The sequence below is a fragment of the Pholcus phalangioides genome, unplaced genomic scaffold, assembly GCF_987345545.1.
Source record: "Pholcus phalangioides strain wild (caught in Gottingen) unplaced genomic scaffold, Ppha-v1.0 ptg000004l_1, whole genome shotgun sequence".
Taxonomy (NCBI): domain Eukaryota; kingdom Metazoa; phylum Arthropoda; class Arachnida; order Araneae; family Pholcidae; genus Pholcus; species Pholcus phalangioides.
This window is the reverse complement of record NW_028301597.1, coordinates 5034560-5049355: the sequence shown is the minus strand read 5'-3', so window position 1 is coordinate 5049355 and position 14796 is coordinate 5034560. Positions and strand designations below refer to the sequence as shown.

General features: G+C 38.7%; 1 protein-coding gene across 1 annotated transcript in view; it reads left to right on the top strand.

Moving 5' to 3' along the window:
- Nucleotides 1-991: 991 nt before the first annotated feature.
- LOC149086482 (synaptotagmin-15-like) overlaps nt 992-14796 on the top strand; it is a 74628-nt gene continuing 60823 nt past the window's right edge. The window contains exon 1 of the mRNA XM_089255884.1: nt 992-1295. Within this exon, the coding sequence (XP_089112010.1) occupies nt 1121-1295 (175 nt within the window). The 5' untranslated portion in view covers nt 992-1120. The remainder of the gene's footprint in view (nt 1296-14796) is intronic.

The following is a 14796-nucleotide window of genomic DNA, read 5'->3' as shown; positions in this document are numbered from 1 at the left end:
CCAAAAAATATACGTTTCTAAGTAATTGTGGTGCGAGGTGTTGGCTATGCACACTGTATATTCGTTTGGCACTTGATTAAATTTTTTGACGTTTTTCCTGGTCATGCTCACGCGTTATCAAATCTAAGCGCAGCATGCTAACACGAAGTACAAAGGCAAACAAACTGCAAGATAATTTGGGTATTAATTATATTTTTCATCAATCGAAATGAAAAAAAAAGTACGATCGCTGATGGAAAAATAAACTTTTTCAACGCAAATTTCGTATGACACGTTTCTGCAAGCCAAAGCTAAAAGAAAATAAAATGTCCAAATACCGGTACGCGTTTCATATTTTTAAAAAACTGAATTAAATTTCGTCACCATTTTAATTTTCCTGAACAATTAGTCGATATTTTATCATTTTCTTTTCCATCTCGCACCCCCGGTTCAGTAGAATCACTGTTTTAAACGAACAAACAGATGTAAAAATATTATTGTTCAAACTGAACCCCACATAACGTGAATTCTTTTTCTTTTTTTGTGCGTTGGAATGTATTCGGTCTCGGTAACTTTTGAAACGCGCCAGTCTTATTGAATAAATACGCCTTAATGCTTCGGATTCACAATCTGAACAGAAAGGTTTTAATAAATTTTTTTTTAAATATTCGTAAAGTATGTGACTCCAGGAATCTCAATCGATTTGTATCTGAAAACCGCCAGACGACATAACTCGCACCGATGTTACACGTTTCATACATAGTTTAAATGGGATCAACCGTACATCTCGGGACCAGTTTTTCATTTTGTATCTAATTAATGGTGTTTTCACAAAAAAGAAAAGAAAATCTTGCTTCCGAAATATCGAATGAATGATTCTTTCTTTTCTTAGCTCCGCGTATATTATAAAACGTTCTATCATTATTTGGCGAGTATTTGGCGGAGGTTCAAAGTGAGAGCCGGAGCAACCCTTCATCTCGGGTTCTTTAACATTCTAAAGACTATCACCAAACTCGTTCAGGTGACCGAAGGCTCGATTGGAGGCACCAAAAGCCGGAAGAGATTTCGTACTCTATGACTGCCGCCACCTGACAGGGAAGCGGAGGTTCGCTTCCCTGGGAGAGGCGAAATTACAAGAGAAATGCCGTCTCTTCATCAACATTCTAATATACTTGACCCGGGCTCGGTGGAGGAGTTCAACGACACAAATCAGACGAGGATGATATTTACAGCCGGAATGGTATCCGATAGCCCGTCTGAAGCTTCACCAGAGAGCTACAGGCAATCGGTACAAGTCACCAACATCAGACCATTGAGTAAGTTTTGGAATCGTATTTTTGAGCAACTTTTAGTAATGAATTATCCCATAATGTGGTGCGTCGTTCATATAAATTATTGCAGAATTACGGCATCATAAGTTAACGCTAATACAGATGAGTAAAACATAATGCAAAATAAACGCCGAGTCGATGCAGGGTCGTAAATCAAAGTGCGAAAGTTGGTGGTTGTTCTTCGCTCGGCTATAAGATACAAATTTATTGAGACATTGCAGAAAATCAGAAAAGGTGGAAATATCGGTATTTTTTTTAGCATCATTTGAATTTCCAGAGAAGTTGAATAATATAAAGTCGTATTAAAACGAAAGGAATATCACTGCCAAGAATAAGTTCTCATCTGTTCTTTTCTTTCCCCAGCTTTTCTGAAATCGAATTGATGGGCGAGGGACATTCTTCAAACAGGAAGTCAACATTATTTGATCTTTGATCTTTTGATCATTTTTCAAATAGCACCACGTTCATTTTCTGTACACACGAGGGTGAATCAGAACTACAGGTTAGTTCCAAACGCGGCAGTTTTCGACCTTTTTTTCCCTCATATAAGTTATTTGATGATATACTGAAGTGTTTGGACGAATTGGAAACCCACTTAAGATATTTATTTTTAACTCAAGGCATAATGAAAAACACAATGATAAAAAGTGTGGAGAGCAATTAAAAATCCCTTTACACATTTTACGCACAATGTTAAAAAAAAAACATAAAATAAAAATTGTGCTCGAGTATGTGATTGAAACTAGCACACATTTGATGCAAGTATACGTATAGATACTTGTGCGAATCTATCACGTAATTTTCAAATATTAAAAGTTGTGGGAGCAACAATGCATTGAGGTTCGTTCATAAAAAATGACGACACATGAAAAAAAAAAGTGACAGCATGAAATTTCGAGGGAAAATTACGTAGAAACAGTTTTTATTCCAGTTACGTAGAGATAATAATAATTGTCTTCACGCAAAAAACTGACACGAGCAAATAGCATACGCGATTCGAGCAGTCTTCAAATTTACGGGAAGGTGGCGAACCCTATCCCATAAAAGAAAAGTAATGAAATAGAGAGAAAAGATTGGAAAAAGCTTCAAAGAGAGCAAGGAATACGTTTGAATAAGATTAAATGAGACAACAAATATATATATATATATATATATATATATTTGTTGTTAATTCCTTCTCCGAATGCGCTGGTTAAAATGATTTTCCCTTTCTTAATTATTGATTTCGGTATGTAATCAGAATGAATCACTGGAATTTGACAACCAGAATCCACTAAGCTTCTGATTTGCCAATTTAATATATATTTTCTTCGTGGCTGCGCATTTTGGGCAAGAGTGCCGATCAATAGATATCACCCTAAGAGAGCCATGAAAATTCATTCGAGAACCACGAAATTAGAACACAGTTTTTTCCGTATCCTTATAAGTGTATACACACATCCCCTTCAGTACAAAAACAGCTAGGAACAAACGATAACATGGTGTTACAAAAAAATTTTTTTGGTGCCTGGAATTTTTTTCGTGTATTTGATGTACTGGGTTTCAAATATGAATACAGTTTTTATCTTATTAGCTCTAGTTTTTGAGATTCAGCGTAGCTAAATTATGCAACATTTTAACATTGAGTAGTAGTCAAGTTCTTTTATGAGGATTCGTTTTCCTCTGCTTTTTTCTTCCTTCTTCTCTATAGTGCTATCAGCTGATTGTATGAAGCCGTATTTATTGGCATAACGAAGTGTTTACATCGAACATACATCTAAACTACTGTTTATAGTTGGGAGGGTGTGGATACAGGGCAGTCAGTGTTCGTTTTCTCTTTTATATTTTATTCCCCTATTCGGATCTTGTTGCTCCGTGTGTCTAAGTTAGATGGGTGTCATCTGGCTTTCGCAAAGCATGGCCGTGGGACATGCAATCCGGATCTAAGTAAAGTTTTAAGTGCTTTTTTAATCTCCTCCAGGAAATTCATTTCGCTAATTGCGAACAATTATATAACTTATGAAGTTCTTTGTTTTGAAGGCTTGTTTTGAACGGAAAAGGAAGAATCACACCAGTCAGAGAAGTTGTAATAATCATCCTCATATATTTTGCGACATACGTGATGAGTAAACCCTAAAAAAAGAACGGAAAAGCCATTTCTGATTTTGAGCTTACCTTTGGTATTTTGGCGTTAGGCTTGGTGACAAAGATAAAGTTTGGACTCCACACACATAGTGTGTAAAACTTGTACAGAACCTGTACGACAGTGGACTAATGGAAAGAGAAGAGGTCTAAAAGGGCCAATATACCCATTGCTCACTCTATCAAGATGAAAAAGGAATGCGATACTATCGCTTCGGTGATAGACAAAATTAAGTTTCACGAACATCAATGAGTAATTTGTGTGGACTTGAAAATGCTCAGAAACAGGAATTGAAACAGCTCATAAGTGATCCTCAATACGTAGATTCCATGAACGAGACAGTGGGGATCTCATTTGTCTTTGTTGTCAAGAAATTTCGAGGCAACCACAAGGCTGCAAACTATGTTGAACTAGTTAACAGCATGCTCAAAAACTTTAGAGACATTGGTTGTAATATGAGCATAAAGGTTCATTACGTGCACAGCCACTTGGGCCGTGTCTCCGAAAATCTAGGCGATACTAGTGAGGAACAAAGTGAACGATTTCACTAGCACATGAAGACAATGGAGGACTGATACCAGGGCAGATGGGATACTCATATGATGGCAGATTACTGTTGGAATCTGTAAAGATACCGTGTAAACAAAGTTAACTCGAGAATTTCAAACAAATGAAGCTTTCGGAGTGGAAAAGAATAACTTTTTCTTTTGTTTTTATCCGTTTTATTATCTTTTCATTTAATTACTCTTTTCATTTCTGATTTTTAATTAAGCTATCGTAGATTTACAGGAGTGTTGCTGTGTTTTTTTTCAATCAATCGAGATGGTAAAAATGAATTAAGCAATTTTTTTAATTTAATGCCTATACCCTAAGCCTAATTTAATGTTTAGAGAGATATAGATGGCTTTTTTCTCAGCCAGAGATATCAAGGAAACAGTTATTTTCCGGATATTATGCTGAGGTGAGCTCGGAAAGAAAAGTCATCACGTCTCCGCCGGGACTCGAACCCAGGCCCTCTTGCATACCGGGCAAGAGGGCCTGGGTTCGAGTCCCGGCGGAGACGTGATGACTTTTCTTTCCGAGCTCACCTCAGCATAATATCCGGAAAATAACTGTTTCCCTAATTTAATGTGTTAATGTGAATAACACTATTTTCATATCTCACAAACAAGAGCTGATGGGCAAAAACTAATGTCATTCGTTTTCAGTGCGTGAAATATACATAAAATCAGTTTAAAAAAAACCCGGCCTCAAAATCGGTGGTGCACAGTGTAATTTTTAAATATGAGGTAAGATGCCACTCTCTACTTGTTTCTTGTTTTTACAAGATGTACGGAAAACTGAATGTTATGTAGAGATGATGATTTTTTGGAAAAGGTCAACCACATTCATTTTGCTCCAATACCTCATCACGTTCCGAAGAAGGAAATTCCCACTGCTTCGATAGCGTGTTGGTAGAGCAATGGCTCGGATCATGAGAGGTCGGTGGTTCGATTCCCCATAGCAACAAATGATTTTCGAAGAATCTTTCCAAAAGTCATCGTCTCTACATAACATGCTGTTTCCCGATTATCTTGTAATAATTGTTAATTTACAGCTTCGTCTTATTTTACTCTATCAGTAATTGTGGCAATGGGTATGTGGTTGTATTTGGTGCATTTTATATTATAACAACATCTTTTTTTAATTATCGTCAGGCAGCGTTAATTAGCCCTCGAGTGCAGGAAATAAACCTGAAGGAAATCATCATTAGCGACTTGCAATGGACAACATTAACGGGATATCAGTGGTTTCGATGATGGCGACTTTTTTGCGACAGTGTCTTCACTGCGTGATTCTCCCTCTTTTGCTCATTAGGAAAAAGCTTTTAAACACCGTTCCTTATCATAAAAGAATAAAAAATTGCTTAGTACTGAAATTTTTACTTCTGAGAAAAATAATTACTATAAGGTACGATAACAAGCAGAAAATTATCATTCTCATTTAATTTCACCATCTAGGTTTATCTTACTTCATACCGTCATCTTTGGAGACCCGTTAAAAGTGACGGTAAAAGAGAAGCGAAAAAAGAAAAATCATCAAAAACGTATCGTGATTTTTGAGGATGAAAATACTTTCATCGCCTTATCTCCCAAGATGGTTCCGGAAATCCATAAATTTTGAGCCTCTGGGGCCGTTCAAGTATTACGTCAGCAAATTTTTAGCCATTTTTGACCCCCCCCCCTTGTCAGCAAAATTTCGTCAGCACTGCCCCATACCTCCTAACGCATATTGGTGGGATTAGATAGAAACGTACGTGGGAGGCGGGCATAGGGGTATCGTGCGGCTCCCCCAAACGAAAAAAAATTATTTTTTAATACAAAATTTTTTTAAAGCAATTAAAATTTCGAAAGAAATGTTATTATAATCAATTTCTGTTGATTTCAATGCTTTTGAAGGATAAGAACTCAAAATTTCTCTTTAAGAAATTCATTGTGACCCACCCTTTCAGTCATATATGGTAAACCCTTGACCCACGGACCAAATGTGGCCCTGAGGGTTATCTGATGTGGCTTTCCCCCAAACCTAATTTTGTAAAAATGAACAAAGCGGCACATTTACAAATCGCTTAAATGACCCGTGGCACAATTCCAGAGCATTTAGGTGGCCTGTGGCACATTTTCATATCACCGAAGTAGGCCTCAAAGATCACTTTCACATTCAAAGATCACTTAAGTAACCCGCGACACAGTTCCAGAACGCATTCGATCCGATTGCCAATTTTTCGCTCGGGTTCCCGTGGCCATCTCGCTGAGGAAGGGTTCCTGTGGCAGATATGCAAAGGAAGATATTCCGTCATCACAGCTTGTGCGGTGATTTGTGTCGTGTGATGCGCATGCGTCAAGTCTTCTTTAAAATATTTGATTTTTATTGTTATCCCGCATTGTTCCTGCTTTATTGTTCACAATAGTTTGTTCCGGCTGGCCCATGATGTTTTTGTTAAATATTAAATTGAATAGATGAATTAAGTTGCTTCAATCGATTCGTCTGATCGTGTGTTTGTTGAGTTTTAAACCTCGAGTTTTATGATAGCACAGACCGTTGTTGATCCGGCTAAAAACGGTGACACAATTTATGAGGAACCGTACAAAATAAACGATCCGTGGCACATTCAGATATCCCTTGAGTGACACGTGGCACAGTTTTAGAGCACTTAAGCGGCTCCCAGTGCGGTTCTACATCACTCAAGTTACCCGCGGAACATCCCCAGATTACTTAAGTGATCCGTGGCATAATTACGGATCACTTGAGTGATACGTAACACAGTTCCAGAGCACTTAAGCGGCCCGGACACATTTTTAGAGCACTTAAGCGGCCCCGACGCATTTCCAGAGCACTTGAAGGATCCGTGAAGCATTTAGAGATGACTAAAGTGGCTCTGTAGGAGACTAATTTTTTTCAGGGGGAGAATGTTAGTTCAGGTGCCCAATAACCATCCAAAGGTTTTCCGTTTTTGGCGCACCGAATAAGATGCCATTAAGAATATTTCATATCTTCATAAAGGGTGGTTGATGACGTAAGCATCATCCAAACCCCCCCCCCCCGTCATCAAAAGTCAGCAAATTGGAACCCCCCCTCCCATCGATGTTGACGTAATACTTGAATGACCCCTTTGCGTATATGAGCTAAGGAAGCAGAGCTCTACTTATTTGCCCATAATTTAAGGCATGTTGTCATTCATTTTCTACAACATAATTTTCACCTTGATCTAACTGTACCTCACCTTGGTGATATTGTACAAAATAAAATATATAATTGGGAGGCTGTTCTAGGAAAATGTGATAAATTGACAAAATATGAACAAAATTTATCGAACTCCCTAAAAGGGTCGGTGAAATCTTTTTCCCTGTGATAATTACAGGATTTATCACTTTCGCCGTAACACGCAGACTTCCGACTCGGACCGTAACATCAATATATATGTATTCTTCAGAATGACTATACGCGTGGTAATGAAATATTACTAGCTTTAAATAAGAGAGGAATATTCTCATTTTATCAGTAATCTTTCATTTATTAGCGAACTTTCCACCAGACACACAGCCGAGTTCACTCCAGTCGTTGTCGCCGAGTCACCAGAAATGGGATACCTCATAAAAATAAAATCTGTTTCAAATAAAACAAGGGTCATTGAAATCTAGTCGTAAAAGAAAACCTCTCCGATTTTTCCATTTTACTGTATATTGCTATAAAAATGTCTGATGGTACACACTGATAATGGAAAGGGAACGTGATCGAAATCCTTTTGTTATTTGTTCAAACAAGTTCATTTTAACGAACTAGCAACGCTCTTCTTTTTTTTTTTTAATATTTTCCGAGTTGGCAAAGGCTAGCGGCAAAATGCGGATAATTCTGGCGAAAGTATCGAGTTGTAGCGCAGCGAAATCGGAGAAAGAGAAATTTAGTGAGTTCGAGGCGACGTAACAAGGAGTCCATCAGATCCGATAAATGCCTTTCTTTTCGCCACATCTCCAATCTATTTTTCCCTCTCCTTTCTTCCATTTCCTACCGATTTGTTAGTTTCTTTTTGTTTAGAACATCTCCCCCCCCCCCCCCACACCATTGCCATCTTTTTATCTGCCGGAAAAAAAAGAAAAGCGAGGATATATTATAGGAAAGACACAAAAAAGTCAGTGGCGTAGTATTAAAAATGACAATGACGAAAGGAAAAAAAGTTCCACATATTCCTTATTTCACGATCGGGTCGTTTTGAGATGATCTAACACTGAGCAAAATTATCCAATCTTCCAACCTCTGGAAATAAAAAAAAAAAGAGAAACGTTTCAAGACAACGTTTTGAAAATAAATCTCGTAAACATTCCTGAAGAAATTCTACCGAATCGGTACATGCCAGAAAAAGTTGTGTGTGTAAATTGTCCACGTCGCCTGGCGGTCGAGTGGTAAGGGAGCTAGCCCATGGCTGTGCCGGTCTGGGTTCGAATCTCAGTTCGGGCATGCATGTCTACTATAAGACTAACTAATTCCCGCGACGGATCATGCTGATCTTTGGGAATATGTGATCACACATTGGAAAAAAAAATGACACGTGGATGCTCCTAACCTGATTTATGATGTTTGAGGTGTGTGTAAATCTGTGAAAAAAAAGTGCTGCCATCCTACTTCCGAATTGGAGGTGTCAGATTTCAGCCGAGGTGTCATCGTGTTGGACTCGCATCACATGGATTCAGGTTCAAACTGCGTCGACGGAACAGTGTTGGTCGGCCTAAGATTATTTTCCGCGGTTTAAGAACTTCGAGACCTGAACGCGAGCCGGTTTCCTATTTGAAAAAGTCTCTCCGCGGACAGACCTTTTCAAATAGGAATGGTATGTACCTTCAACTTGATACTTATACAGTATAATACGGAAAATTCAGGCACCTGCCATTTTCACTTTAAAATTTAGAAGACAGATAGATGGCAGCACCACTAGAACACGAAACATGCGTAATTCCGAAAACATTAATGGTTCAGGGCTATGCTTACACACACCACGTTCCAACGTGTACCAATTGTTAGAAATTCCCAAGAGGGAAAGTTTGCAAGTTGCATGTGCGGTTAGCAGACTTCAGCCGACCACCACACGACCTCACAGCTGTCGTTCTTAACTTCCGTGGCCATTTTAAGATTTCGTGTTTTACGCGCTTAAGTGCAGTGTTTTGTTTGTTCAGGAAGTTGCTCAAGAAAAGGTGGGATTGTTATAGAAATACACTCGACCGGTAAAAGAAGATATATATATATATATATGTATTTTTTTTCTAGTGTAGTATTGCGCTACGTCCCGAGATCATTATGTCAGATTAATTAAATAAAATTTGTTTCTTATATAATTTTCATGGGTGAACATACAGGGGTCACGGGGACTCCCAGCTTCAATGATGGGTCAGCATGATCTTATATATATATATATATATATATATAATATATGTATATAGCTATAACACGTGTTTGAAATATGGCTCTGTAAAAATGTTTCATGACTTTCGAATCATCTGGTGATTCGTCTTGATTTCGACGCTCTACAAAGAAGTTCAGATCCGTATAATTTAGAAATTACGATTACTTAATGGTACATGCATCTCGTACACATTCGTCTGCGGAATTTCTAACGAATTGGCACGTGGCGGAAAGTGTGTTCTGAGTGTGTGTGTGTGTGTGGCCTAAACGTATTTATGTTGCCATAGTTGTGCTTGTTTCTCGTTGTTGCTTGTGATGCCACTTGTCTTCCATATTTTGAAGCGAAGATGGTAGATGCTTGAAATTTCTCGTTATGTAAGTATCATGTTGAGAAGGTGTGCCTGCTCACTGCGGAGAGACGTTTTCAAATGGGAGATCGGCTTGCATTCACGCCACGAAGTTGGAAATTATTGATATGTCGTCGTCATCGTCACTCCCCCGATTTTGTAATGACTAAATACCGAAATTGCAATGTATTCTCTAGAACAAAATTCTACTCATCGAGGACAAAGGGGAAATACAAAAAGGAAATAATAAAGAGAGAAGGATAAAGAAAGAACTGAGGAATTGTGTATAATATTAGTGCTTCGATATACTTCTTTAAACTTTCACGTTAAGCCTAATTGACTTTAAAATACTCGAGTTCCCTTAATACCTATTCAACATCATTGGAAATGTATTGGATTCTAGTTCGACTCAGTTTCTATTTATTTACCTCAAATAAAAAAAAAACGCTCCTTCCCTTTCCATCAACGAAACCCTTCGACGTGTTGCAATGCAAATAAAATGTTCATTTCTTCAATTTTTCTTTCGATCACATCCATATTTTTTCCCTGTAGAAATTTTTGTGATATTTTGCAACAGGAATTAATATACCAAGCATCGGGAGTTCTTTTCTTTTTGCGAAATAAGAATAATAAAATTAAAATGAAATATGTCCGATAGAAAAATGAACAATTCCTCAAAAAAATTTCTTCTTCGGGAAAGGCATTAGGAGTCGAATTAATTTCATAAGTGAGAAACTTTGTGTCAAATTGTTATTATAAGTAAGAAAAATTTCTACAATAAGTAGCTCTTAGTTGATACGTACAGTGGAACTTTGGTTAACGAGCTTAATTTGTTCCGCCAACGTGCTTGTTATCCGAATAGCTCGTTATTCGAATCACACTTTCCAATAGGAAAAATGTAAACTCGGATAATTCGCTCCCCAATTATTCATTCACCTAAAAATGACTAATAAAACCGGCATTCAATCTGTAATTAAACACAATTATAATTATGCATAATGCAATAAAATATGCATAATATAAATAACGTCATAAACATACAATACGATAATGTTTACAAAATAACTTACTCGAAACGAAAACGACGAGAGAGAGGAGGACTATCGTTGAGGACGATTTACAGACCGATAACAGATTCAAAAACAAAATACAACTACATCGTTGCAAATCTACCTCCCGATAACGCATCTCTAGTACGAGACATTCTCATGAATCTGCCAACTTCGAAGCCATACGAAAAACTAAAGCGCGTATTAGTCGCACGTTGCAGTGATTCCTCGTCTACACAGCTTAGGAAACTTCTCGCGTGTGAGACATTAGGAGATCGGAAACCGTCTGACATTCTCCGGGAATTCAAACGAAGAGCGTAATCTCACAACATTTCGGACGAACTCTTCCTGCAACAACTGTCCAAATCTTCTCGATCCATAATCGCTGCCGTCAGCCCGCTAACCCTTGACAAAACGGCAGAGCTATCCGACAAGATCACAGACAGACAGACAGAATTTAATTTTTCTCGTCGCTGCCCAGCCCAAAGGGGCTGCCTGGCGACTTACAGACTGCTCTTGCTAGCTATGAAGAGGGTTGTAGACAAGTTTGTGCGTGTTTGTGTAGATGTGAAGTGCTTGTAAGTTAATAGAGAGAGAAAAAAAAAAAAAAAACACATACAGTCCGATAAAATATCCGACAAGATCAAAGAAGCAAGCCCACCTTATGTAGACGCCGTGGAAAAAAGTCAACAATCGAACATGATCGCACAACTCCAAGAAGAGTTTCCCAACTATGCCGTGAACTGAAAACAGTTTTGCGTGTACGTTCTCGCAGTGTTTAGCGCTCGCGTTTCTTCCGTTCAAGAAGATCAACAACACCACCTACGTCGCCGGAGAAATAATTTTGCTGGTACCATAAGAAATTAGGCAATCAAGCCAGAAGGTGCACTTCTGGTGCACACCATGCAGGTTTACAAACATCGACGAAGGCGGAGAGTAGTAGCGACGTGCTCCCTGCCAACGACATCTCGTCACTTATTTGCAGTCGATCGAAGCACCAACATTTCGTTCCTTGTGGACACTGGATTTGACGTTTCAATACTCCAGCATGCAGCATTGACAAATGTCAACCACATCAACTTTCCGCTGCAAATTCGTCTCTAATAAACGTGTTTGGTGAGCGAACAGTCACTTTAGATTTTCAACTCAGCAGAGTCTTCCGGTGGACTTTCCTCTTGGCCGCGGTACCGAAACCGACTCTTGGAGCCGATTTCTTGTACAACTTCAATTTGCTTCCGGACTTACGACGACGATGTCTCATGAGGACGAAACTCACTGCAAACTGTCAACTAAAGAAGTCAGAAGTGCACTCAATTAAACTTTTCGACGGTGACACAACTTATCAAAAACTGCTCAGCAAATCTTCGCTGAACTCCAAACCATGCTGTGAACATATCTTCGAGACAACAGGTAGGCCAATTTTTGCTAAAGCTCACCGGCTCTCTCCAGAAAAGTTACCGTGCGCCAAAAGCAATTTCTGGACATGCGTATAGGATGCCAATAGGATGTCTTTATCCTAACAGACCAGATGCAGCAGCTACAGCCAACTCCTGCAACGACGCACGGTGAAAAGAGACTATGTACATTCGGAGCTGAAGAACGCCATCCACGTCTTCCTGCGGTTATACACAGTGAAAAGAGCACTCGTCCCTACTTACAACGGACCGTACGAAGTGCTGAAACGTGGTGAAAAGACATTTTGCCTTCTCATAAAAGGAAAACCATCCACGGTATCGGTCGACAGCTTAAAAACCTGCCTTTCTCCTCACCGAGAGTGTGTCTCAGCCGTCCAACGAAAAGACAGATGCATCCGTTCGAAAAATCTCCATCGTTCTCCATCCGTTCCAAAAATCTCCATCGTTCCGAAAGCATCCTGAAAAAGACAACGACCAGCAAAAATATTTGAAATACCGTCTACGTTCATCGAAACACGTGACTTTTAATTTAATTTTTTTCTCTTTCCTTGTCCTTCGGACTGCGAGGGGGGTACTGTAGTGCTCCCCGCACGATGGCGCTGGGTATCTCCGCAGCTTATATACTTATTATTTTATTTTCTGCTGGTGGCAACACAACAGAAATCGGGATTGAAAGGCGTCTCACTCTGCTTGTTTGTTGTTGATGTTGTCCTGATCACCGACGCACGTGTCTGTGTCTCTTCGTGCACGGGCCACACTTTTCTCTACCAGCATTCCCGTTTGTATTATGTAAATATTATCCATTATAAATAAAGTGCAAATATACGAAATCATTTCAATGCTCAACTCGTCACCACAGTGGTGGTCGGCTGAAGTTGGTTTTCTGTGGTTCCCAACTTCAAGGCGCAAATGCGAGCCGATCTCCTCGTTAAAAAGTCTCGCCATCTCACCACAGAGAGCAACAGTCCTACAAACAGTACAAATATTCAGTCATTACACTGCACTCACTTCACTTCTGAGATATAGATGGCAGCACTAAAAAATCATACACAACACTAAATACGCACTCAGACTGTTAGGTACACATACTTACACTTCCGGCACAACTCACTAGGTAGTAAATTGCCCATGGCGATAGACCTGAGTTGTGCTCGGCTTCAAAAAAAAAAAAAAATGCTCAACTAAACATATATATGCTACAACAAATGTGATAAATATTGGTCATTATGCATAGTCGCCAATTGTCTCTGTAGGTTTGATAAATTTATCACTTTTACTGATGATTATGCACAATATCCAAGTCTCATTGGAAAATTTAATAACGACTAAAAAAATTATAAGCAATGATAATTTGACAAAATAATATACATAATATCGGGTTAAGATCGTGAAATTTTTTTAAATGAGAGGTCATAACCGGATTTATCGGGGTACAATCGCAAAATTTCTTGAATAGGATTTCGGCATATCGAATTCTGATTGTATAATTCGTCAAATAGGGGTTAGTGATATCGGGGTACAATCGTAAAGTTTGTTGAATAGGAGTACAGAGATCATTATACCAGGGATGGGGTCGTAAAATTAGTTAAACGGGAGTTCTTTATAGCGAGATCCGAATTTGTCGAAAGGAGACACTTATAGGAATTATAAGTTAAAAAGTCTTCCCCGTTAAAAAGTCTCGCCGCAGAGAGAAACAGGCATACAACGTTATAATTATTCATTAATTACAGTTCACGCTCTATGAGTTGACGGAAAAAAAACTCAATAGTTTAAAAAAATGATTGCAGATGGCAGCACTACACATAACTAGCATTAAACAGAAACAAACTTCACTATACATACACCCCACATTCCAACATATACCAATTCGTTAGAGGTTCCGCAGAGGAATATGGACGAGGTGCATATCTGGTTTAGTAGTAGTAGCAGTGAAAAATCAAACACAACACTACATACACGCTCAGACTGTTAGGTACACACACAGTTGCACTTCCGGCACAACTCACTAGGTAGTAAATTGCCCATAGATGTCGATAGACCCGAGTTGTGCTCGATTTAAAAGAAAGACCATGGCTCACAACTACGGTCATCTAAATAATAAATCTTATCTCTGCAATGAAAGCGATTTATCATACTTACCAATATGAAATGACGATTGTGCGTAATGCGAGGAATTTAGTAAAGATTTGTCATATTTACCAACGACATTTGGGTATTATGCATAATCACCGCGAAGTGATAAATTCAGGGAAATTGATCAAACTTGATAAAAATGGTCGGTGATTACGCATAATAACCGGATTTAATTAAACATTTACCGTAACATATAATACAGTAGTATATGTCTGAGTTATCGCTCTGTCCAGAGAGCTTAACAATGCGTCACACGATTAACATACAATTTCAAGTTCAGTTTCGACGTGTCTAAATTCAAACGTTGGTCGAGTAAAAATCTAGTGTTTCATATATAATTTATCTAGCCTTCATTATTTACTGGGTTACACGGATTTCGCGCCGTTATAATGATCTGAGATTTTCCCTACATGCCTTAGCATTGTAATCGCGGGAATTCAGAAGTCGGTATTCGGTCGCCACTTCGCAATGCTTTGATCAGAATCA